General features: G+C 67.1%; 2 protein-coding genes across 12 annotated transcripts; both read left to right on the top strand.

The window, feature by feature from the left end:
- The first annotated feature begins 5,905 nt into the window (after positions 1–5,905).
- Positions 5,906–8,996, top strand: LOC142024251 (uncharacterized). Of its 5 annotated transcripts, none has more exons than XR_012648444.1 (7): positions 5,906–7,272; positions 7,537–7,614; positions 7,853–7,930; positions 8,044–8,185; positions 8,259–8,335; positions 8,442–8,547; positions 8,857–8,888. XR_012648444.1 is itself a non-coding variant. In XM_075016070.1 (7 exons), the coding sequence occupies exons 1-6, from the start codon at positions 6,322–6,324 to the stop codon at positions 8,530–8,532; spliced, it is 1,455 nt and encodes a 484-aa protein (XP_074872171.1). In that variant the 5' UTR covers positions 5,912–6,321; the 3' UTR covers positions 8,533–8,547; positions 8,857–8,996. The 5 variants fall into 5 exon arrangements, 3 of the variants coding, with proteins under 3 accessions (XP_074872172.1, XP_074872173.1, XP_074872171.1); XM_075016070.1 differs by having other exon boundaries at positions 5,912–7,272; positions 7,853–7,964; positions 8,040–8,185; positions 8,857–8,996; XM_075016071.1 differs by lacking the exon at positions 8,259–8,335 and having other exon boundaries at positions 7,853–7,964; positions 8,857–8,996.
- Positions 8,990–20,661, top strand: LOC142024250 (semaphorin-3F-like). 7 transcript variants are annotated; one of them, XM_075016063.1, is made up of 18 exons: positions 8,990–10,488; positions 11,682–12,066; positions 12,902–13,062; positions 13,338–13,400; positions 13,538–13,657; positions 14,123–14,216; positions 14,303–14,422; positions 14,512–14,651; positions 16,313–16,427; positions 16,710–16,779; positions 17,247–17,391; positions 18,183–18,405; positions 18,500–18,588; positions 18,720–18,761; positions 18,878–19,035; positions 19,251–19,318; positions 19,846–19,973; positions 20,234–20,661. In XM_075016063.1, the coding sequence occupies exons 2-18, from the start codon at positions 12,018–12,020 to the stop codon at positions 20,489–20,491; spliced, it is 2,043 nt and encodes a 680-aa protein (XP_074872164.1). In that variant the 5' UTR covers positions 8,990–10,488; positions 11,682–12,017; the 3' UTR covers positions 20,492–20,661. The 7 variants fall into 7 exon arrangements, with proteins under 7 accessions (XP_074872164.1, XP_074872163.1, XP_074872167.1 ...); XM_075016062.1 differs by having other exon boundaries at positions 11,682–11,799; positions 20,234–20,660; XM_075016066.1 differs by lacking the exon at positions 14,303–14,422 and having other exon boundaries at positions 11,682–11,799.
- The last annotated feature ends 1,429 nt before the right edge of the window (positions 20,662–22,090 follow it).

The following is a 22,090-nucleotide window of genomic DNA, read 5'->3' as shown; positions in this document are numbered from 1 at the left end:
AATAACAGACAGAGTAACTTGCAGCAATGCAAGAGTAGATGAAGAGTAGTGTGCAGAGTGAGAGCATATTGTGGGCAGTAACAGGCTGAGTAACATGCAGGCAGAGTAATGTGCCCAGTGAGAACACTGTAGGCACTAAGAGGCAGAGTAATATGCAGCAGTGCTGCAGTAGATGCAGAGTAACATGTTGGGTAAGTGTACATTGTGGATAGTAACAAAGACAGCAATGGTGGAGTAGCAGGCATTGTAACATGCCAGGTGAGAGCATAGTGTTCACAGTAACAGGCAGAGTAACATGTAGCAATACTGGAAGAACAGAGTAACGTGACTGGTGAGAGCATATTGTGAGCAGTAACAGGTGGAGTAACTTAAAGCAATGAGGGAGAAGATGCAAAGTATGATGCCGTGTGAGACTATTGTGGGCAGTAACAGATGGAGCAATGTACAGCAATGCTGGAGTAGGTGCAGAGTAACCTGCACGGTGAGTGTACTGTGGGCAGTAGCAGGCAGAGTAATCTGCAGCAATCCTGGAGTAGCTGGCAGAGTAACGTGCCTGGTGAGACTATGCTGTGGGCAGTAACGGGCAGAGTAATATGCTGCAATGTTGGAATAACAGAGTAACGTGACTGGTGTGAGTGTACTGTGGGCAGTAACAGGCAGCATAATGTACAGCAATGCTGGAGTAGCAGCAGAGTAATGTGCCCAGTAACAGGTGGAGTAACATGCAGCAGTGCTGGAGTAACAGGCAGAGTATCATGCCCAGTGGGAGCGTACTGTGGGCCGTAACAGGGAGAGTAACGTACAGCGATGCTGGAGTAGCAGCAGTGTGACGTGCCCGGTGGGCGCTTACTGTGGGCCGTAACAGGGAGAGTAACGCACAGCGATGCTGGAGTAAAAGGCAGAGTATCATGCCCGGTGGGCGCTTACTGTGGGCCGTAACAGGGAGAGTAACGCACAGCGATGCTGGAGTAGCAGCAGAGTAACGTGCCCGGTGGGCGCGTACCGCGAGCGGGAAGAGGCTGCGTAACGCACAGCGATGCTGGAGTAGCAGCAGAGTGACGTGCCTGGTGGGAAGGTACTGTGGGCAGTAACAGGGAGAGTAACGCACAGCGATGCTGGAGTAGCAGCAGAGTGACGTGCCCGGTGGGAAGGTACTGTGGGCAGTAACAGGGAGAGTAACGCACAGCGATGCTGGAGTAGCAGCAGAGTAACGTGCCCGGTGGGCGCTTACTGTGGGCTGTAACAGGGAGAGTAACGCACAGCGATGCTGGAGTAGCAGCAGAGTGACGTGCCCGGTGGGCGCTTACTGTGGGCTGTAACAGGGAGAGTAACGCACAGCGATGCTGGAGTAGCAGCAGAGTAACGTGCCCGGTGGGAAGGTACTGTGGGCCGTAACAGGGAGAGTAACGCACAGCGATGCTGGAGTAGCAGCAGAGTAACGTGCCCGGTGGGCGCTTACTGTGGGCCGTAACAGGGAGAGTAACGCACAGCGATGCTGGAGTAGCAGCAGTGTGACGTGCCCGGTGGGAAGGTACTGTGGGCAGTAACAGGGAGAGTAACGCACAGCGATGCTGGAGTAGCAGCAGAGTGACGTGCCCGGTGGGCGCTTACTGTGGGCAGTAACAGGGAGAGTAACGCACAGCGATGCTGGAGTAGCAGCAGAGTAACGTGCCCGGTGGGCGCTTACTGTGGGCAGTAACAGGGAGAGTAACGCACAGCGATGCTGGAGTAGCAGCAGAGTGACGTGCCCGGTGGGAGGGTACTGTGGGCAGTAACAGGGAGAGTAACGCACAGCGATGCTGGAGTAGCAGCAGAGTGACGTGCCCGGTGGGCGCGTACTGCGAGCGGGAAGAGGCTGCGTAACGCACAGCGATGCTGGAGTAGCAGCAGAGTGACGTGCCCGGTGGGCGCGTACCGCGAGCGGGAAGAGGCTGCGTAACGCACAGCGATGCTGGAGTAGCAGCAGAGTGACGTGCCCGGTGGGAGGGTACTGTGGGCAGTAACAGGGAGAGTAACGCACAGCGATGCTGGAGTAGCAGCAGAGTGACGTGCCCGGTGGGCGCGTACTGCGAGCGGGAAGAGGCTGCGTAACGCACAGCGATGCTGGAGTAGCAGCAGAGTGACGTGCCCGGTGGGCGCGTACCGCGAGCGGGAAGAGGCTGCGTAACGCACAGCGATGCTGGAGTAGCAGCAGAGTGACGTGCCCGGTGGGCGCTTACTGTGGGCAGTAACAGGGAGAGTAACGCACAGCGATGCTGGAGTAGCAGCAATGTAACGTGCCCGGTGGGCGCTTACTGTGGGCCGTAACAAGGAGAGTAACGCACAGCGATGCTGGAGTAGCAGCAGAGTGACGTGCCCGGTGGGCGCGTACCGCGAGCGGGAAGAGGCTGCGTAACGCACAGCGATGCTGGAGTAGCAGCAGAGTGACGTGCCCGGTGGGCGCTTACTGTGGGCAGTAACAGGGAGAGTAACGCACAGCGATGCTGGAGTAGCAGCAATGTAACGTGCCCGGTGGGCGCTTACTGTGGGCCGTAACAGGGAGAGTAACGCACAGCGATGCTGGAGTAGCAGCAGAGTGACGTGCCCGGTGGGCGCGTACCGCGAGCGGGAAGAGGCTGCGTAACGCACAGCGATGCTGGAGTAGCAGCAGAGTAACGTGCCCGGTGGGCGCGTACCGCGAGCGGGAAGAGGCTGCGTAACGCACAGCGATGCTGGAGTAGCAGCAGAGTGACGTGCCCAGTGGGCGCGTACCGCGAGCGGGAAGAGGCTGCGTAACGCACAGCGATGCTGGAGTACTGATGATAGAGGAATGTGCACGATTGAAGACGCTGTGTTCAGTAAGAGGCCTAGTGCTCGCATGCCATGCACCAGCACACAGGTATCCGCCCCAGTAACAGGCCAGAGCACTGGGATAACAGGCGCATGCTAGCGTACCACGCACAGCCACACCGGGTGCAGTCGCAGTGACAGGCAGAGGAGCAGGACCAATGGTAGAGTAGCACGCGCAGTGACAGGCGGCAGTGCTGGGATACCAGGCAGAGTAACGCTAGAGCACTATGCAGCAACCCCCAGGTACCAGCCCGTGACAGGCCGGAGGCTGGGCTCACAAGCAGAGGAGCGGGCAGCATGTTGCAGGAACACCGCTGGGTGCGAGAGTAGCAGGTGGTGATGCTGGATGGGCAGTGCCCCTCTGCTGCTCCCCAGGGCTGTTTGCACCCCCCACCCCCAGGGCAGGACGTGACAGGCTGGGCCCTGATCGTGGGCTCGGGGCTGGACTTGCCCTGCTGGCTTTGGGGAAATGATTCCAGACGGATGCCCACAGAATGAGATCAAAACCTGTCTCTGGGAGCCCCAGCAACTGGGGCTGGAGAAGAGGGGATAGCAGCGGGAGCCCGGACACCTGGGTTCCAGCTCCAAAACTACACAGGGAGTGGGGGCTGGGGACTAGAGCAGGAGGGGCTGAGACCTGGACGCCTGGGATCTCTCCTAGCTCTGGCAGGGGCTGCAGCAATGCTGGAATGACTGGGGGAGACCTGGCAGGGCTGAGGGCCAGGGCTCCGGCTCCAGCTGGGGCCCTTGGCCTGCCGTTTCCAGCCAGCAGAGTACAAAACCAGACCTCCAGCCCTGGCGGGGCCTGGCCCTGGTGCAACCCAGACACCGAACTCTTCACTTGCTATTTTTGTTTGGGGTTTTTTTGGGGGTGGGGGATTTTTTTGGCAGGAAAAAATTTGAAGAAAAAGACATGGAAAAAAATCAGTGTTTTTGTACAGCAGTGAAACCCCCCACGCGGTGAGGGGGCGGGGCGGGCGCGATGGATAGTGACCCTGGCGGTGGACAGTGCCAGGGGGACTGCTCTGTCGGGGGGGGGAGGGCTATGGGGTGGGGCAGAGGAGGGGGGCCGGGGGTTCGCTCAGATCGTTGGTTCTTGTCCAGCCCTCCCCCCTTTTTCAGGGGGCCGTGACCATTCTTGTTTCTTTTCTTTTTGATATAAAAAGCAACAGTGGAACAAACCAACTCAACGGTGATTTCTTGGTGCCTGGGCCAGGCAGAATCTGTCTGCTGGGGAGCCCAGACACCTGGGTTCTCGCCCCATCCCAGGGAGGGGAGTGGGGCTTAGTGAGTAGACTGGCTGGGGCCTGGGAGTCAGGACACCTGGGTTCTGGCCCGAGCTCTGGGAGGGGTGTGGGGGCTGGTGTTAGCCTCGGGAGAGGGGGCACTTGGAGCCCCAGCTCCTCTGAGTTAAATGCCTGATTCTTGCCCATTGTGGAGCAAATTCTCTGCCTTTTCCCGGAACTCCTCCAGCAGCTGGCCAGGTGGGGTGAGCCCTGGACTGCTGCAAGCGCTGCCTCTCCCAGCAGGGGCCCTGGGGCCTGCGCCGGGGGGCAGCTGGCTCCCCAGTGTTTGAAGTGAAACAGCCATCTGTGTGTTGGTTTCCTGTCAGCAGGGCCGACCCTGCCCCCAAAATTTCGATTCAAAGGTCACACGTTTCTCTTTCCTCGAAACCAGCCCGTGTACGAAGAGCTGGGGCATGGGGCGGGACAGCTGTGCAGAGACACCTTCCCTGGCGGTGAGATGCAGCCACCTCTGGGGCAGGGCAGCAGTGAAACAGCTATGTAAAATGCTGTGCAGGGACAGCCTGCCTGGCACCAAGTTGCAGGCACTTCTGGGGCAGGGCAGCTGGCGAGTGAAGGAGATGTTTATTCCTGACTGCACCCTAGCTGGAAACTTGGGGCCTCTTGGAGCTGGGCTTCAGCCTGGCACTCTGGGTTCCACCCCTGACTTTTAGGGAGGAAAAAGCCAGGTGCAGGGTCAGTGCCAGCCCTGGCTGCCAGGGCAGAGCCCCGAGCTGCAGCCTCCCCACCTCAGCCTTTAAAGCACTTTGCAAATGTCTCCCTCCACATGTGGGGTCACAGCGCTACCTCTGGGTAAAGGTGACTCAAATGCTGTGGCTCCCTCAGCAGCCCCAGTTATTTCCGCTGTGCTTATCTGCCAAAGCCCCCCGTGCAATCTGCTCTCAGTCACGGGCTCCTACCGGTGGTCTCTGTCACCAGGCTGGTGCGTGGTAGGGGCAGTATCACTGCCCCTTCCTCTGCCACGTACAAAGCACCAGCGTGCTCACTGCACCCCGGGGTGCCGGCAGTTGCAGGTCTCATGGCTGCTGGTTCCTTGGTATGCGCGCTGCCCTGCAGCCTCCCGCGCACCCCTAAGGGCAGGCGCCCCCCCGGCGAGTAACGCAGCCCGACGGCAAGCCGCGCTCCCCAGCCAGGCGCCGTTCAGCCTGCCCGGATGGCTGTACCCTGGTAGGCGTCAGAGGGGTTTTGCCTCCCGGCGAGTTGCGCCTCACTGAAAAGCCCCTCGCAAGAGCCGGCTACTGAAAAGGGGCCGACTTCCTGCGGGCTCAGTCTCGCCCAAGGCCTTGCAGCGGGGGCGCGCAGAGCGGGAGACGCACGTCCCCGTCGGAGCGAACCTCGCGCCTCCCCCGCCTTCACTGCTGCTTTTCCGCAGCCTGGTGTAAAGCTCGGCAAAGGCCTGGCTGAGCTGCTGCACGCCCAGCAGAGCCTCGGGGTAGCGCCCAGGGTACACGGACCCTGGCCGGACGACGCTGCTTGAGCAGCCAGTGCACGGCGAGTAGCACGCTCTTGTGCCAGGCTTGCACCATTGCCCGCGCACTGCTGTACAAGGCACGTTTGCGAGGTTCTCGGTTGCATGCCATTTTCCCGTGCAGTGCACCATGACACGCAACACACCAGTGTTTGCCGTGCACGCGCGTGTGCAAGGCACCACTATTGCCGGGACTCCCTGCGACAAACTACCGCCCTTCCCTCGCGCCTGCAGGCGGGCGCGCATGCTCACAGGCCCTCCTGCCCAGGGCGCAAGCGTGGCGTTACTGCGCATGTACCGAGGCAGGTGTTGCCAGCGCGCATGCGTCCCGCGCAGGCTCTGTTGGCTACACAGCCGAGCGCCGCTTCCTTCCGGACGCGAGCGAGTCAACGGAGCCTGGTTCCGCCTCCTGCCCATTGGCCGTGCCCGAGGAGGCTCTCGTCCTATCAGCGTCCGCTTCCCGCACGTGGTGGGGCGACCTGCAGGCGGAAACTCCAACGATTGTTGGCCCTGCCGACCAATCGCCGCTCGGTTTGCCTCTCCACGTGGGGCGGAAGGCGTTGCTCTCCCGCCGTTGGCCAATCAGCGCGGGCAGGGAAATGCGAGGCGCTGGAGTTTGGCAGTTGGCGGCCGCCGTTGCTCCCCTCGCGCTTCCTCCGTTTGAAAGCGAGGGTTGAGCGGGCCGGTGCGGCCCCGCCCCCGGCCTGAGCGGAGCGAACCATGAGCGGGAATGGGGGGGACCGCCGGACCCCACCACCCCCGGCCGCCAAGCGCCGCCGCCCGGGCCCGCCGCTGCTGAAGGAGGCCGAGGCCGCCCAGGCTCTCACCCAGCTGACGGCCGGGGGGGGCCTGGAAACCGCCGCGCGGCAGGGGGCGCTTGGGACCCAGGGGCGCATGGAAACGGACAGCAGGCTGGCGCTCCCTGCCGGGGTGGGAAGCCTGGAAACTGCCACCGCGCAGCCGGCCAGCCTGGAGACCTCTGGAAGGAGGCGGGGGAGCCCAGAGGCGGCCGGCCACGGGAAGTGGGAGCAAGAGACCACTGAAGCGGGGAGCAGCCCCCGGGGTGCCACCAGGAGACTCGAGGCTGCCACTGAGCAAGGGAGCCTTGAAACTACTGCTGCAGAGAAGGGGGTCCTGGAAACCACCATCACCAAAATGGGGAGGCTAGAGACTGCCACTTGTCAGGAGAAAGACATCCTAGAAACCAGCGCCACAAAGGTGGGAAGGCTAGACACTGCCTCTGCTGAGGAGATGGACCTGGAAACCGCTGCCACAAACACGGGGAGGCGAGACACTGCCTCCCCTGAGGCGGGGGGGGTCCTGGAAACTGCCACCACAAACACCGGGAGGCTAGATGCTGCCTCACATGAAGAGAAGCAGGTTCTGGAAGCCACCGAGGAGCGGAGGAAGAGCAGGGTGGAGGAGGGGTGCTCCATAGTAGCGGTGGGGGAAGACGAGGATGACAAGGGGGCCACGGCAGCCCAGCCAGCCCCCAGGACGGAGCAGTACCTGGAGGAGCTGGAGGAGGTGCAGCTGCAGCTGGAGGCAGTGAATGAACAGGCCGGCCGTGCCTTCCGCTGCCTCAAGGCCAAGTTCAGCCAAGTGCGCCGGCCTCACCTGGAGCGCCGCAATGCCATCATTCAGAACATTCCCGGGTTCTGGGTCACCGCTGTATCCCGGGCCTGGGCTGCCCTCCCTGGCAGCGGGGGGGCTCGCCCCAGGCAGGCGTGGGGGGGCTGTGGAGGGGGAAGGGCTCGTCCCAGGCAGGTGGTAGGAGGCTGTGGAGGGGGAAGGGCTCGTCCCAGGCAGGTGGTGGGGGGCTGTGGAGGGGGAAGGGCTTGTCCCAGGCAGGCCGGGGGTGGGGCGGGCGCACTGTGGGGAAGCTCCAGGCCCAGTGAACCCAGGTGTTGCATTCCCTTGACTTGGGCTCCCCAGTTTCTCAATCACCCCCAGCTGTCGGCCATGATCACCGACCGGGACGAAGACACCCTCAGCTACATGAGCAACCTGCAGGTGGGAGCGGACTGGGGGCCAGAACACCTGGGTTCTCTCCTGCCTCGGGGTGGGGGGTGGAGCGGGGAGTGGGTTAAGTTAGGGTCTGTGGGCCAGGACGCCTGGGTTCTCTCCTGCCTTGGGCAGGGGAGTGGGTAAAGTTAGGGGCTGGGGGCCAAGACACCTGGGTTCCATCCCTGGCTCTGGGGGACTGTTGACAGGCCCAGCTCTGGACTCCTGGGTCCTTTCTTGCCCGCAGGTGGAGGAGCTGACTCACTCCAAGTCGGGATGCAAAATCAAGTTCTACTTTGGGGGGAACCCCTACTTCCAAAATGAGGTGATCGTCAAGGAGTTCCAGGCAGCCTCCTCTGGTACGGGGCGGGGCTGCTTGGGGGGCACCGGGGGCTGCCTGGAGCCCTGGCTTCACCTGGCCTCTTCCCCCCCAGGCAGGCTGGTGTCCCACGCCACCCCCATCCGCTGGTGGCGGGACCAGGACCCCCAGGCCCACAGCGCCAAGAGCCCCGAGATGGGGCGCAGCTTCTTCGCCTGGTTTGCCGACCACAGCTTCCCTGCCGGGGACCATATCGCCGAGGTGAGAGCACCAGCCTGTCCCCCCTCCCCCACTGCCCCCTGAGTGACTCACCTGCTCCGCTGTGGCCCCACAGATCATCAGGGAGGATCTCTGGCCCAACCCGCTGCAGTACTACCTCATGGGCGAGAGCAGGGGCCCCGGAGATGACAGGTGAGCCAGGGCTGGGGTGGGGGCAGGCAGTGGGGGTGCACTGGGGGGTGCCGAGCGTGATGGGGAGCACCCCCAGGAGCCCCCCTCATGCCCATGGTGCCCGCAGTGGGACAGAGAACGGCGAGGACTGTGTGCTCATTGTGGATGACGAGGATGAGGACGTGCAGGAAATCATGGATGAGGAGGACGGGCAGTAACACCAGCTCCAGGGGGTAATTGTTCCTCCATGTTAGGAGTGGGGGCGTCAGCAGAGTGGGTCGGGCTCTGTGAGTCGGGAGTGGGGTGGCAGTGGCAGGGGTCTGAGGAGAGGCAGGGTGGTGCTGGTGGGCGGTGGGGGGGGCAGTGATGCTGGTGGGGGAGGTCTGGGGTGGGGCGGCAGTGCTGGCAGGGGGTCTGTCGGGCGGGAGGCTCTGTGGGTCGGACGGTGGTGCTGGTGGGGGATCTGTGGGTCGGGGGCGGCAGTGCTGGCGGGGGGACTGGGGGTCAGTGGGGCTGACTATATCTATGACTCTTGCCCCCAGGTGGCGCTGGGGGGCACTGACAGGACTCGGCCTGCTGGGGCTGGGACACCCCCGCATGGAAGACGCGGGACGCCCCCCATGGAAGATGCGGGACCCCCACCCCCCGGTGCCCCCTGCTGGGGTCAGACTCTGACTCCGCCTGCCCGGCCCAGTCTGGCCCCTGATGCGGGGGGGGGCTGCTCCTTTGCAGCTCAGGCTGTGGGGCAATTACATGTATCCCTTGTTACTGAGGGCAGCTGCAGTTCCCAGCCTGGCCACAGGGGGGCAGCACTGGGTGGCCGGGGTGCAGCTGGCAAACACCCACTCTTGGGCCGCTACCTGGCCCTGGGAGAGCGGCATTGTGGGTAAACAGCCCCCTCTAGTGCCAGGGCGGCGTCAGGCCCCCAGTAGCTGCTGTGGGGCTCAGGGTCTCTTGTTTTGGGGGGCTGCCCCCCTACAATCCTCTCTGCTCCTGGGGCCAGGCACAACCCTACCATCCGCATGGCGGGGGGGCTTTGAACACCACCCCTTGCTCCCATGCTCACCATGTGCTCTGTCTGTCTGTGGGGGGGGCAGGACGGGGGCTCCCCTGAGGCTCTGTGCTGAGGCAATGGGGACAGGGTGGGAGTCCCTGGTGGTTGGGGGGCAGGGGGGCTCCCCTGTGGGGGACTCAGCTAGGGGCACTCTGTGCTGGCATTTGGGGCCAGCCCCCTGGCTGCCGGTCTACAAGGACTGTGGGGTGTCGTGGGTGGAGGCGTGGGGCTGAGCAGCTCCCCCAGGCCTGCTCTACACAATGCTACTGAGGTGGGGGAGCTGGGGGGTTGCATGCTGCCCCCCCCGGGCACCAAAGCACTTAATATATGTGAGATGCCACCAGCCCCAGCCTCCTTTCTGCTGCGTCTGCCGTGGGGTGCCCCTCTAGCCTGGGTGAGGGCACCAGGGGACGCCCCTAGCCTGGGCATCTCCCACCCCAGGGTGCTCCTCCAGACTGCACTCCCACCAGTGTGCCCCCCGCTGCCCCCAGGCGCCCCCATCTGCTGCAGTGGGGCCCCCCTTCCTGCTTAGCTGTGTCAGCCTGGCAGAGCAAAGGGCAATGGCCAGTTGTAGGTGGCACTGGTGCCGCCCCACCTCGGACCCCTGGAGGGGAACCCAGGTGTCCAGGCTCCTCCTGCCGCACACACGGGCAGGTGGTGAGTCTGCTGGTCACAGGGTCTGGTGTGGGGGGGAGCGATTCCCAGCATGTACCACTGCAGGGGGAGCCCCTGAGCCTGAAGGTGCCTGGGTCCCCCCCAGCCCCCCTCCCTGCCTGGAGCCCGTCCCTTTGCCCCCCACAGCCGCCACTCCCCACAGCCTGGGACCTGCATCATCCAGGATCCCCTCTGGGACCCCACCCTTCCCCCACCCCCTATTTTCCCGCTCCCAGCACGATCCAGGCTTCCGGGGTGCGGCTCGGTTCCCGCTGCAGCACCAGCCAGGTTGGGGGGCAGCGGGCCGGGAAGGGTTAAGGTGGGGGGGGACTCAGCTGCTGGGCGCGGGGGATTGGCAGGGGTCGGCCCCTCCCACCCTGGCAACCTGCGGGGGGGCGGGACCTCACCCCACCCCCACCCCCCGACACCCTGGGACAGACACGGCTGGGAGCTTGAGACCTCTCGGGTAAGGACTAGACGGTGACCCCCCCCCCCGCTCCCAGCCCCCAATCCCACCGGTGACCCCCCCCGTTCGCAGCCCTCCAGTCCCACTGGCGACCCCCAGCCACACTGGTGCACCGCCCAGCTACCCCAGACTCTCGCCTCGGTGGCCCTATGGGGCCGGGCAGCCCCCGCGGTGGCACGGACAGCGTGGGACCCCCCGCAGGGCTCGGCCGGGGAAAGTCCAGGACTGGCCGGAGTGGGGAGTCCGCCCGGACGCCGGGGTTCCGCGGGTGGTGCAGGGATCCCATCATGCACCTGGCCGCACCTGGGGGGCGGAGCGCGCAGGTTGTAATCCCCGGGGGTGTGGGGGACGCAGCGCAGCTCTGGGAGCAGAGCGAGTTAGGGTCCCGGGCAGCTCAGCTCCCCCCAGTCCCCCCTTACCCCAAGGTACCCCCTGCCCCGTGGAACCCCCCAGCTTAGCTCTCCCCTGCCCCAAGGTACCCCCTGCCCTACCTCCAGCGCCCCCTGCCCCATGGAACCCCCCAGCTCAGCTCCCCCCAGCCCCCCCTTACCACAAGGTACCCCCTGCCCCATCTCCAGTGCCTCCCTGCCCCATGGAACCTGCCAGCTCAGCTCCCCCCAGCCCCCCCTTACCACAAAGTACCCCCTGCCCCATCTCCAGCACCCCCCTGCCCCATGGAACCTGCCAGCTCAGCTCCCCCCAGCCCCTCCCTGCCCCACCCCCAGTGCCTCCGTGTCCCATGGAACCCCCCAGCTCAGCTCCCCCCAGCCCCCCCTTACCACAAGGTACCCCCTGCCCCACCTCCAGCGCCCCCTGCCCCATGGAACCTCCAAGCTCAGCTTCCCCCAGCCCCTCCCTGCCCCATGGAACCTGCTAGCTCAGCTCCCCCCAGCCCCTCCCTGCCCCACCCCCAGTGCCTCCGTGTCCCATGGAACCCCCCAGCTCAGCTCCCCCCAGCCCCCCCTTACCACAAGGTACCCCCTGCCCCACCTCCAGCGCCCCCTGCCCCATGGAACCTCCAAGCTCAGCTTCCCCCTGCCCCAAGGTACCCCCCTGCCCAGCCCCCCCCCACCCTATGGTCCCTCCCTGCCCCATGGTAGCCCAGGTGCCCCTGACATGCCCAGCCCCGCAGCTGCCTGCCTTGTCCCCTGCCCAGCCCCCCCATGCCCTGTCTGCCTCTTGTCCTCTTACAGGTGTGGCCTCTCCCCATGGCCCCCCCAGCACCTGCTGCCCTGCTGGTGCTGCTGCTGCACTGCACCCTGGCCTGGCTTGGCCCCCCCAGTGCGCCCCGCATCTACCTGTCCTACAAAGGTGAGGGGTGGGGGGCCAGGGGCCAGGCTACTGGCTGACAGTTGTGCACATGTGCTCCGGCCCTGCACGACTGGGAGCAAGCACCGCGCAGGAGAGGCACGTGTGCGAGGCAGGTGCCTCGTGAGAGCACGCTCCGGGCCTGGCTGGTGCTGTCCCAGCAGAGACTGTGCATAGAGGTGTGCCCAGGCCGGCAGGCGTGTGCGTGTCCGGGCACGAGCATGTTCATGCAAGCGCACGTGCAGAGGTGCAGCCCGGGCCCTGGGCCAGGTGCGTGGGGGTGTCCCCACCCCGCCTGTGCTGGGGACCCCAGGATCCCGTTCCCTGCCCTAGGGAGCGGCTTTCCCAGAAGAGCTTAAAATACCCAGAGTGCGGAGCAGGGCTGAGTTCCCCCAGGCACTCTGATGGGCAGCTGCCAATTCCCCCGCCCCCCAGTTCACACCCTCGGGGCCCCCGGCTCCACCAGACCCCCACCCGCACTGTGCAACACGCCAGCCAGGCGTGCAATGCAGGGGAGCAGCCCCCCGGCGGCTCAGTGCCAGCTGGGCTGCAGGTAGCGGGGCTGGGCTGGTGAGGCAGGGGGTTGGCGGATGGGGTGATCCACCGAGGCTGTGCCAGCCATGCCCGCGGGGGGCAGGGGCGACTCGCTCAAGGTCACTGCAGGTAGGAAGCTTGCGGCGCGCCCTGGCACAGGGCAGGAATGCGGCCGGGGGATTAGCTCTGAGCTTTGCTCTGCCCCCAAAATACCCCTGAGCTCAGCCAGCGCCAGGCAGATCAGCGGCGGCAGGAACCACTCCAGCTGCTGCCCGAGGGGGTTGTGGGGGGAGGGGCTGGGAGCCTGGGTTCTCCCTGGTGCAGGGAGGGGTGTGGGGCCTGGTGGTTAGAGCAGCGGAGGTTGGGTTGCAGGACTCCTGGGTTCTGTCCCCATGTAGGGGGTTGGGGCTAGTGGTTAGAGCAGGCGGGGATTGACTGCCAGGACTCCTGGCTTCTCTTCCCGGGGAGGGCAGTGGCATTGGAGCAGGGGTCAGGAGCTGGTAGCCTGGAAGTGCAGTAGGTGCTGGTGGCAGGACACCTGGTCCCTCAGCTCCTTGTCCTGCCCCTCCAGAGCTGCTGAAGACCCGCTCGGCCCGGCCTTTCACCTTCGGATTCAACTCCAGCGACTACCGGATCCTGCTGCTGGACCAGGACCAGGACCGGCTGTACCTGGGCGCCCGCGACTACCTGCTGGCCCTGGACATGCACAACATCAACAGGGAGCCGCTCCTTGTAGGCCGCTCGGCCACCTGGGTCCTCCTAGGCGGGGGGGCGGGGCTGGGCGCCTGGACACCTGGGTCCTCCTGGGCGGGGCGGGGCCGGGCACCTGGACACCTGGGTTCTCCTGGGTGGGGGCGGGGCTGGGTGCCTAGGTTCTCAGCCTGCATGCTGGAGGAGCGCGGGGGGCGCTGGTTAGCTCGGGGGGCTGGGCGCCTGGAGGCCGGTGAGGCGATGGTGGGGGTGGGGAGCTGGGTCCCTAGCTCTGATGCTCCCTCTGTTTTTCCTAGATCCACTGGCCGGCACCCCTGAGCCATCAGGCCGAGTGCCGCCTGGCGGGGAAGGGGCAGCGGGTGAGTTGGGCTGGTCCCCACAGCCTGCCCCTCCCTCAGGGCTGGCCCCCCCCCCCGACCCCACTGGTTTCCTTTCCCTGCCCCCCCAGCTCTTCCAGGGGTCTGCCCCCACTCAGCCATCTCTGCCCTCCCCCCAGGGCGAATGTTTCAACTACGTCCGCCTGGCAGAGCCCCTGAACCGCACCCACCTCTACGTCTGTGGGACCGGGGCCTGTCGCCCTGTCTGCGCCCTTGTGCACAGGGGCTGGAAGTCACAGGTCAGCTGCCCGCCCGGGGGCAGGACGCCTGGGTTTTCCCCAGCACTGGGAGGGCAGTGGGGGCCAGTGGGCAGCGCAGGGAAGTGTGAGCGGGACTCCTGGGTTCTCCTGGTGCTGGGAGGGCAGTGGGGGCTGGTGGGTAGAGCAGGGGGCTGGGACCCTGGACGCCTGGGTTCTCCCCGGTGCTGGGAGGGCAGTGGGGGCGGGTGGTTAGAGCAAAGGGCTGGGACCCTGGACGCCTGGGTTCTTTCCGGCTCTAGGAGGGCAGTGGGGGTGGGTGGTTAGAGTAGGGAGCTGGGGGCCAGGACTCCTGGGTTCTCCCCAGCGCTGGGAGGGCAGTGGGGGCTGGTGGGTAGAGCAGGGGGCTGGGACCCCGGATGCCTGGGTTCTCCTGAGCTCTGGGGGAAGGGCCTAGCAATCAGGGACGTGGGGGAAGTAAGAGCTCTGACCCTCTCCTGTCCCCAGGAGTACCTGTTCCGCATGGTGCCGCGCTCACAGGAGCCGGGGAAGGGGAAGTGCCCCTATGACCCACGGCAGAGCAGCCTGGCCACGCTCGTCAGTAAGTGTCTGTCCGTCCGTCTGTCCCCTGTGGGGGCAAGCCTGCCCTGTGCAGGGTCTTGCCCCACTGACCCGCTGCCCCCCCAGATGGGACGCTCTATGCAGGGATGCATGTGGACTTCATGGGCACCGACGCGGCTCTGTTCCGCACCATGGGCCCGCGGCCGGCCATCCGCACCGAGCAGCACGACTCTCGCTGGCTGCACGGTACGGGGGCGCTGGGGGGCAGGAGCACAGGGCACTCCCAGGGCCCCTGGGGGCAGACAGGAGTTGCACTCACCCCCGTTTCCCTCCAGACCCTGTGTTCCTGCGCGCGCACGTGGTGCCGGACAGCACTGAGCGCAGCGACGACAAACTGTACTTCTTCTTCCGCGAGAAGGCGCTGGAGGGCACTGTGGGAGCTGCTGTGCTGGCCCGGGTTGGCCGGGTCTGTCTGGTGAGCAGGCGCTTGCAGGGGCTGCCCCAGCAGGCAGGGCGGGACTGACTCCCCAGCCTGGCTTTGCCCTCCCTGAGTCCACTGCCAGCTCTGAGGTCCCTTTGCCCTCCTAACATTTCCACCATTGCTGAAGTCAGAAACGAGCATCTCCTTCACTTCCTGGCCCAGATTGCTCCCCTGCCCCAGAGGTGGCTGCACCGCGGCACAGGCTGATCTGTTCCTGAGCAGTGTTGCGTGCAGCCGCTCCCCTGCCGCCCTGCCCCAGAGGTGGCTGCACTGTGGCACAGGCTGATCCGTTCCTGAGCAGTGTTGCATGCAGCCGCTCCCCTGCCGCCCTGCCCCAGAGGTGGCTGCACCGTGGCACAGGCTGATCCGTTCCTGAGCAGTGTTGCGTGCAGCCGTTCCCCTGCCGCCCTGCCCCAGAGGTGGCTGCACCTCGGCACCAGCTGTTCCGTTCCTGAGCAGTGTTGCGTGCGGCCGCTCCCCTGCCGCCCTGCCCCAGAGGTGGCTGCACCGCGGCACAGGCTGATCCGTTCCTGAGCAGTGTTGCGTGCGGCCGCTCCCCTGCCGCCCTGCCCCAGAGGTGGCTGCACCTCGGCACCAGCTGTTCCGTTCCTGAGCAGTGTTGCGTGCGGCCGCTCCCCTGCCGCCCTGCCCCAGAGGTGGCTGCACCGCGGTACAGGCTGATCCGTTCCTGAGCAGTGTTGCGTGCAGCCGCTCCCCTGCCGCCCTGCCCCAGAGGTGGCTGCACCTCGGCACCAGCTGTTCCGTTCCTGAGCAGTGTTGTGTGCGGCCGCTCCCCTGCCGCCCTGCCCCTGAGGTGGCTGCACCACGGCACAGGCTGATCCGTTCCTGAGCAGTGTTGCGTGCAGCCGCTCCCCTGCCGCCCTGCCCCAGAGGCGGCTGCACCTCGGCACCAGCTGTTCCGTTCCTGAGCAGTGTTGCGTGCGGCCGCTCCCCTGCCGCCCTGCCCCAGAGGTGGCTGCACCGCGGCACAGGCTGATCCGTTCCTGAGCAGTGTTGCGTGCGGCCATTCCCCTGCCGCCCTGCCCCAGAGGTGGCTGCACCGTGGCACAGGCTGATCCGTTCCTGAGCAGTGTTGCGTGCGGCCGCTCCCCTGCCGCCCTGCCCCAGAGGTGGCTGCACCTCGGCACCAGCTGTTCCGTTCCTGAGCAGTGTTGCGTGCGGCCGCTCCCCTGCCGCCCTGCCCCAGAGGTGGCTGCACCGCGGCACAGGCTGATCCATTCCTGAGCAGTGTTGCGTGCGGCCATTCCCCTGCCGCCCTGCCCCAGAGGTGGCTGCACCGTGGCACAGGCTGATCCGTTCCTGAGCAGTGTTGCGTGCGGCCGCTCCCCTGCCGCCCTGCCCCAGAGGTGGCTGCACCTCGGCACCAGCTGTTCCGTTCCTGAGCAGTGTTGCGTGCGGCCGCTCCCCTGCCGCCCTGCCCCAGAGGTGGCTGCACCGCGGCACAGGCTGATCCATTCCTGAGCAGTGTTGCGTGCGGCCATTCCCCTGCCGCCCTGCCCCAGAGGTGGCTGCACCGCGGCACAGGCTGATCCGTTCCTGAGCAGTGTTGCGTGCGGCCGCTCCCCTGCCGCCCTGCCCCAGAGGTGGCTGCACCGCAGCGCAGGCTGAACCATCCTTGCCCTGTTCTGTCCCAGAACGATGACGGGGGGCAGCGAGCTCTGGTGAATAAGTGGACGACGTTCCTGAAGGCCCGGCTGGTCTGCTCCGTGGTGGGAGAGGACGGAGTGGAGACCTTCTTCGATGAGCTGCGTGAGCCTGCGGGGAGGGGCCTGCCCTGGCCCGCCTTGCCCCCCAGGAGCCTCCGGGAGAGACCTGCCCCAGCCTGGCAGGCTCCGGCTGCGTTGGCGGGAGGGGGCCAGACACTGCCCAGAACAGGCCCAGCCTGTCCAGCGGGGCCAGAGGAGAGGCGAGGGAGGTTGGGGGTGGGGAAGGAGCCAGGGGGGCGGGACGCCCGGCTTCGCTCCTGGGCTGCGGGGGGGATGGGAAGGGAGCCCAGACACTGGGGTTCCATCTGGGACTCTGCTCCCCCAGGAGACGTTTTCCTGCTGCCCACGCAGGACGAGAAGAACCCCAGGGTCTATGGGCTCTTCTCCACTTTGGGGTGAGTCGAGGGTGGGGCGCAGCCAGGAAGTCTGGGGGCACCGGAGAGGAGCTGAGGGGATCTCAGTGGGGTGACCTGGGGGAGTCTCAGTGGGTGCGGGATGACCCAGGGGACTGGGGGGTTTTCAATGGGGATGGGGAGCCCCGGGGGGGCCTCAGTGGGGGTGGAGTGACCCGGGGGCCTGGCGGGGTCTTGGTGGGGGGGTGACCTGGGGGGAGTGGGGCGGGTTTTCGGTGAGGGCAGGTTCTTGGTGGTGTGGGGTGACCCAGGGGGCTGAGGCAGGTTCTCGGGTGGGAGGTGACCCAGGGGGCTGGGGTGGGTTCTTTGTGGGGGGTGACCCGGGGCGAGTGGGGGGGTTCCCGGTGGGGGTGGGGCACAATGACCTGTCTCCCAGGACATCATACAGGGGCCAGGGGTCTCAGGAGGGGGCACTGGCCAGCCAGGTCCATAACCCCCGTGCCCCACAGGTCCGTGTTTCAGGGCTCAGCTGTCTGCGCCTACCCACTCAGCGCCGTCCGCGCCGTCTTCAACGGCCCCTTCGCCCACAAGGAGGGGCACAGCTACCAGTGGGTGCCCTACACCGGCCGCGTGCCCTACCCCCGACCTGGAGCTGTGAGTGGGGCTGGGCTCCCAGACACCAGGGCTCTCTCCCGCCGGGGGGGGGGGCACCCGGACACCAGGGCTCTCTCCCGCCGGGGGGGGGGGCTCCCGGACACCAGGGCTCTCTCCCGCCGGGGGGGGGCACCCGGACACCAGGGCTCTCTCCCGCCGGGGGGGGGGCTCCCGGACACCAGGGCTCTCTCCCGCCGGGGGGGGGCACCCGGGCACCAGGGCTCTCTCCCGCCGGGGGGGGGGGGGCACCCGGGCACCAGGGCTCTCTCCCGCCGGGGGGGAGGGGCACCCGGACACCAGGGCTCTCTCCTGCCGGGGGGGGGGGGGGCACCCGGGCACCAGGGCTCTCTCCTGCCGGGGGGGGGGGGGGGGCACCCGGGCACCAGGGCTCTCTCCTGCCGGGGGGGGGGGGGGGGCACCCGGGCACCAGGGCTCTCTCCCGCCGGGGGGGGGCACCCGGACACCAGGGCTCTCTCCCGCCGGGGGGGGGGGCACCCGGGCACCAGGGCTCTCTCCCGCCGGGGGGGGGGGGGCACCCGGGCACCAGGGCTCTCTCCCGCCGGGGGGGGGCACCCGGACACCAGGGCTCTCTCCCGCCGGGGGGGGGGGGGCACCCGGGCACCAGGGCTCTCTCCCGCCGGGGGGGGGGGGCACCCGGGCACCAGGGCTCTCTCCCGCCGGGGGGGGGGGGCACCCGGGCACCAGGGCTCTCTCCCGGGGGGGGCGGGGAGCACCAGGGCGCTCAGGGAGGCGGTCGCCCAGACGCCCGGCTCCCTGCCCTTTGCCCGCAGTGCCCAGGCGGCACCTTCACGCCAGGGCTGCGCTCCACGCGGGAGCTCCCGGACGAGCTGGTGAGCTTCGTGCGCTCGCACCCGCTGATGTACGAGGCCGTGTACCCGGTGCCGCGGCGCCCTCTGCTGGTCCGGGCCGGCCTCCCCTACAGCTTCACCGCGCTGGCCGTGGACCTGGCCGCGGCCGCCGACGGGCGCTACGAGGTGCTCTTCCTCGGGACCGGTACGCCGGGCTGGGTCGGGGCTGCCTGGACGCCTGGGTCCCCAGGCCGCAGGGTCTCGGCAGGCTGCCCCGCTCAGGCGCTCGCTCCCCACAGACCGGGGCACGGTGCAGAAGGTGGTGGTGCTGCCCAAGGACCCAGGCGTCCCGGCCGAGCTGACGCTGGAGGAGGTGGAGGTGTTCGAGGTGAGAGGCCACGCCTCCACTCTGGGCTCCGCCCCTTTGCGCTCCCCCTTTATCCTAGCCCTGCCCCTCCCTGCTTTCGGCTCCTCCCTTGGTGCCCAGCCCCACGGCTCACCTGCCCCTTCTCCCCACAGAGCCCAGCCTCCGTGACGAGCCTCTGGATTTCCGCAAAGCGGGTAGGTGGGAGCCCCCAGGCGCGTGGCCGGGCAGCGAGGTGCAGGGTTCTCTGCCTGGCTCCGGGAGGCGCAGCTCCGTGGGTCCCTCCCTCCCTCAGAGGTTTGTCTGTCCCCAGCACCAGCTGTACGTCTCCTCGGATGTGGGGCTGGTCCAGGTCACCGTCCATCGCTGTGCAGCCTACGGCCCGGCCTGCGCCGACTGCTGCCTGGCCCGGGACCCCTACTGCGCCTGGGACGGCCAGCACTGCGCCCCTTACAGCCCCGGCTCGGCCAGGTGAGCCTCCCGGACGCCTGGGTCCAGTGCCCCGGGGGGAGGGGTCCCTACAGCCCCAGCTCGGCCAGGTGAGCCTCCCGGATGCCTGGGTCCAGTGCCCTGGGGGGGAGGGGTCCCTACAGCCCCACTCGGCCAGGTGAGCCTCCCGGACCCCTGGGTTTCATGCCTATGGGGACAAGGTGGCTGGAGCTGATGCTGTACCCTGCCCACCTCAGGCGGGTCCGGCGCCAGGACATCAAGCACGGAGACCCCGTGCGGCAGTGCCGCGGCTACAACAGGCACAGTGAGTTCCCCGGGGAGGGGCTTGGATGCCTGATGTCCACGAGTGGGGAGCCCCAGCCCTGCGCCCACCCGCGGGCAGCTGGGACGGGACGCGGCGGCAGGAGAGCAGGAGGGCGAGTCGGTGCCAGGGACCCGGCGCAGAACAGACTTGTCAGTCAGTTCCAGCCATTGCAGAGAGAGGGGGACCCTGAGCCAGACCTCCCCCACCCTGGCAAGCCTGGGCCATCCTCTGGCCTTTGTCCTGCTTCTTGGGTAAAAGGTGTCCCCTGGTCACCGTCCCCACAAGGTTCAGGTTCCCAAGGGCCTTGCGTTTGTGGGAGAGGCCATGGCACCGGAAACTCCCATCACCAGCAGGTCCTGGTGCAGGGCCCAGGGAAGCCCCCCAGGGTACGACAGGGCAGTAGGGATCGTCCAGGTTCTCCCAGCTTGGGGAGGGGAAAAGGGCTGGAGGCCCGGACACCTGGGTTCTCTCCTGGGTGGGGGAGGGAAACAGGCCCCCCTCTGATGTGCTCCCCCCCACCCTGGCAGAGCAGCAGCTGGCGGAGCAGGTGCAGTTCGGGGTGGAGGGGGCCAGTGTGTTTCTGGAGTGCCGGCCCCCCTCCCCCCGCACCCAGGTCAGGTGGCTGGTGCATTCAGAGAGTGGCTCCCCACGCCCGGTGAGTGATCCCCCACCCCATGCCCTGATCCTCCCCACCGCCCCTTGTGCCCTCAGAGGGGTGGGGGTAGCATGGTTGGGGTCCCCCAGCTGCCCTGGGAGGGGGCAGAATCATGGAAGGAGGCGGGGCCCTGGGCAGGACCTAACCCCCCTCCTCCACCTGCCTTGGTGGGCGGGGCCAAGAGGAAGAGCTAACCCCGCCCCCTCTCCCCCACCTGCCCTGGGCCCAGAGGAAGAGCTAACCCTGCCCCTCTCCCCCAGCTGCCCCAGGAGCGGGTGCTGCTGCTGCCGCCGCAGGGGCTGCTGCTGAGCCCAGTGCTGCTGTCCGATGAGGGCCAGTACCAGTGTGTGGGCACGGAGAATGGGTACAAGCGCCCGCTGCGTCGCCTGCTGCTGCGGGTCCTGCCCCGCGGCCTGCTGGAGGGTCCTCCATCCCCTGTCTGCCACCTTCCCTGGGGCCCTCTCCGCAGCACCCGCTGGGGCGCACAGCGCAGGACCCAGCCCCCCCGGGCACCTTGACCACAGGCCCAGCCCGGAGCTCCCCCATGGAACTGACGGGGGCCAAGGCCTGAGGCCCAGGTGAGGGGCTGGGCACCAGTGGGCAGGGTTGGGTTCACATTCCAAGGGAGCAAAGGCTGAAGGGGAGGGCTGGGGCTGGGGTTGGGCGGGGGCTGCCTGGGTTCTGCCAGGGACAGAGGCCTCTGCAGGGCGCGGGCCTGGGCTTGCCCTAGGCTGGTTGGCAGAGTCAGGTTCACATGGCTGGCGCCGATGGGGGTTTATTTATTTTTGTACCTTCCTTACTTCCTTGTTTGCACCTCAGTGCTGCGGCCAAGCGGCTGCTGAGGATTAAAGTGGCAGGTGCTTCATTTTCTAAATGGGCGGGCCAGTGTGGCAAGGGGGGGCTGGTGAATGGAGGAGACCCACAGCTGTTGTTTGGGCCTGACACAGTCCCCCACTCCCAACCTGCAGCCCCAGCCCCACCGGTGACCCCAGCTCCCGACCTCGCCCACTGCTGCCCTGCAGCCCCAGCCCTGCCAGTGCTCCCCACTCCTGACCTGCAGCCCCAGCCCTGCTCCACAATGGGAGCTCATGAGGCAGTATGCTGGGGAACTAGTTGGAGGCACCTTGGGAAAACTCTCCCTGGGGAACCCCCGCCCCAGCAGTGGCCTAGCCTGGCACTCCCAGAACCCCATCCCCTGGCCCTGCCCCCCCACCCAGCAGCAAGTTGAACTGAAGGGCGACGGGCACAGCGCGTTCGTCTGATCCATACTGGAGAAGGGGGCCCGAGAGGTTCCCCAAACCTGGGCCCTGCCTCCTTTGTGCCCCAAAGCCCCTGCCCCCGGCTCCGCACTCAGGGAACAAAGGCCCACTAAGGGTTGCCTGGTGCCTACGTTAGGAGATCAGGGATTTCTACGGCTGAGGTGCTGGCGCCACCCCAGCCGCTGCCACTCCCGCCCCAGCCGGTCCCTGGCTTTCCCAGGGCAGGCCCAGCCCCCTGGCCCTCGGCTGGCCGCAGGATGAGAGCGCTGAGGGCTGGCCTGCCCCCAGCCGGGTCTCCACAGACTTGAGCGGGTCTCTCCCCAGGGCCTGTCTCCGTGGTGGGGCCGACCCAGGCTGCTCTCCCAAGGCGCCCATCACCCCCTTCTCCCAGCGTGTGCTTGAGTCTGCACTCAGGGCGGCGTGGGCTTTGGCTGGGGGCTCGCCTGGGCTGCCCTAGTGTAGACAGTGCTCGGGTGCAGCCTGCCGGGGGGCCAGCACTGCTCCGTCGCAGGGCTGCGAAGGGCTCGGGGGGCCTGGCCCGCGTGAGCCGTTCCCCGGGGGGGTCGGGGTCCCCGCCTCCTGCCCCAGGCCCCTGTGACGCCGCCCGGCCCCGAGGCTCCGGCTGCCCCGCCCCAGCGCGCCCCGCCGCGGCCGCCTCCGAGTCCTGCACCCGCCCGGAGACTGCGGGTCACGTGACCGGCGGGGGATGGGGGGGGCGCGGCCGCTTCCATCTTCCGGGCGGGGGCGGGGCTGCTGCTGCTCTCGGACGCCTGAGGGCTTTGGCCCCACCCGGCTCTAGCACCAGAGAGAAGGGCGGGGTCGAGTGGGCGGTGCTCCTCTGCGCATGCGCTATCTCGA

This window comes from Carettochelys insculpta, chromosome 22, assembly GCF_033958435.1.
Source record: "Carettochelys insculpta isolate YL-2023 chromosome 22, ASM3395843v1, whole genome shotgun sequence".
Taxonomy (NCBI): Eukaryota; Metazoa; Chordata; order Testudines; family Carettochelyidae; genus Carettochelys; species Carettochelys insculpta.
The sequence above is the reverse complement of the archived record's forward strand: the minus strand, read 5'-3'. Positions and strand labels throughout refer to the sequence as shown.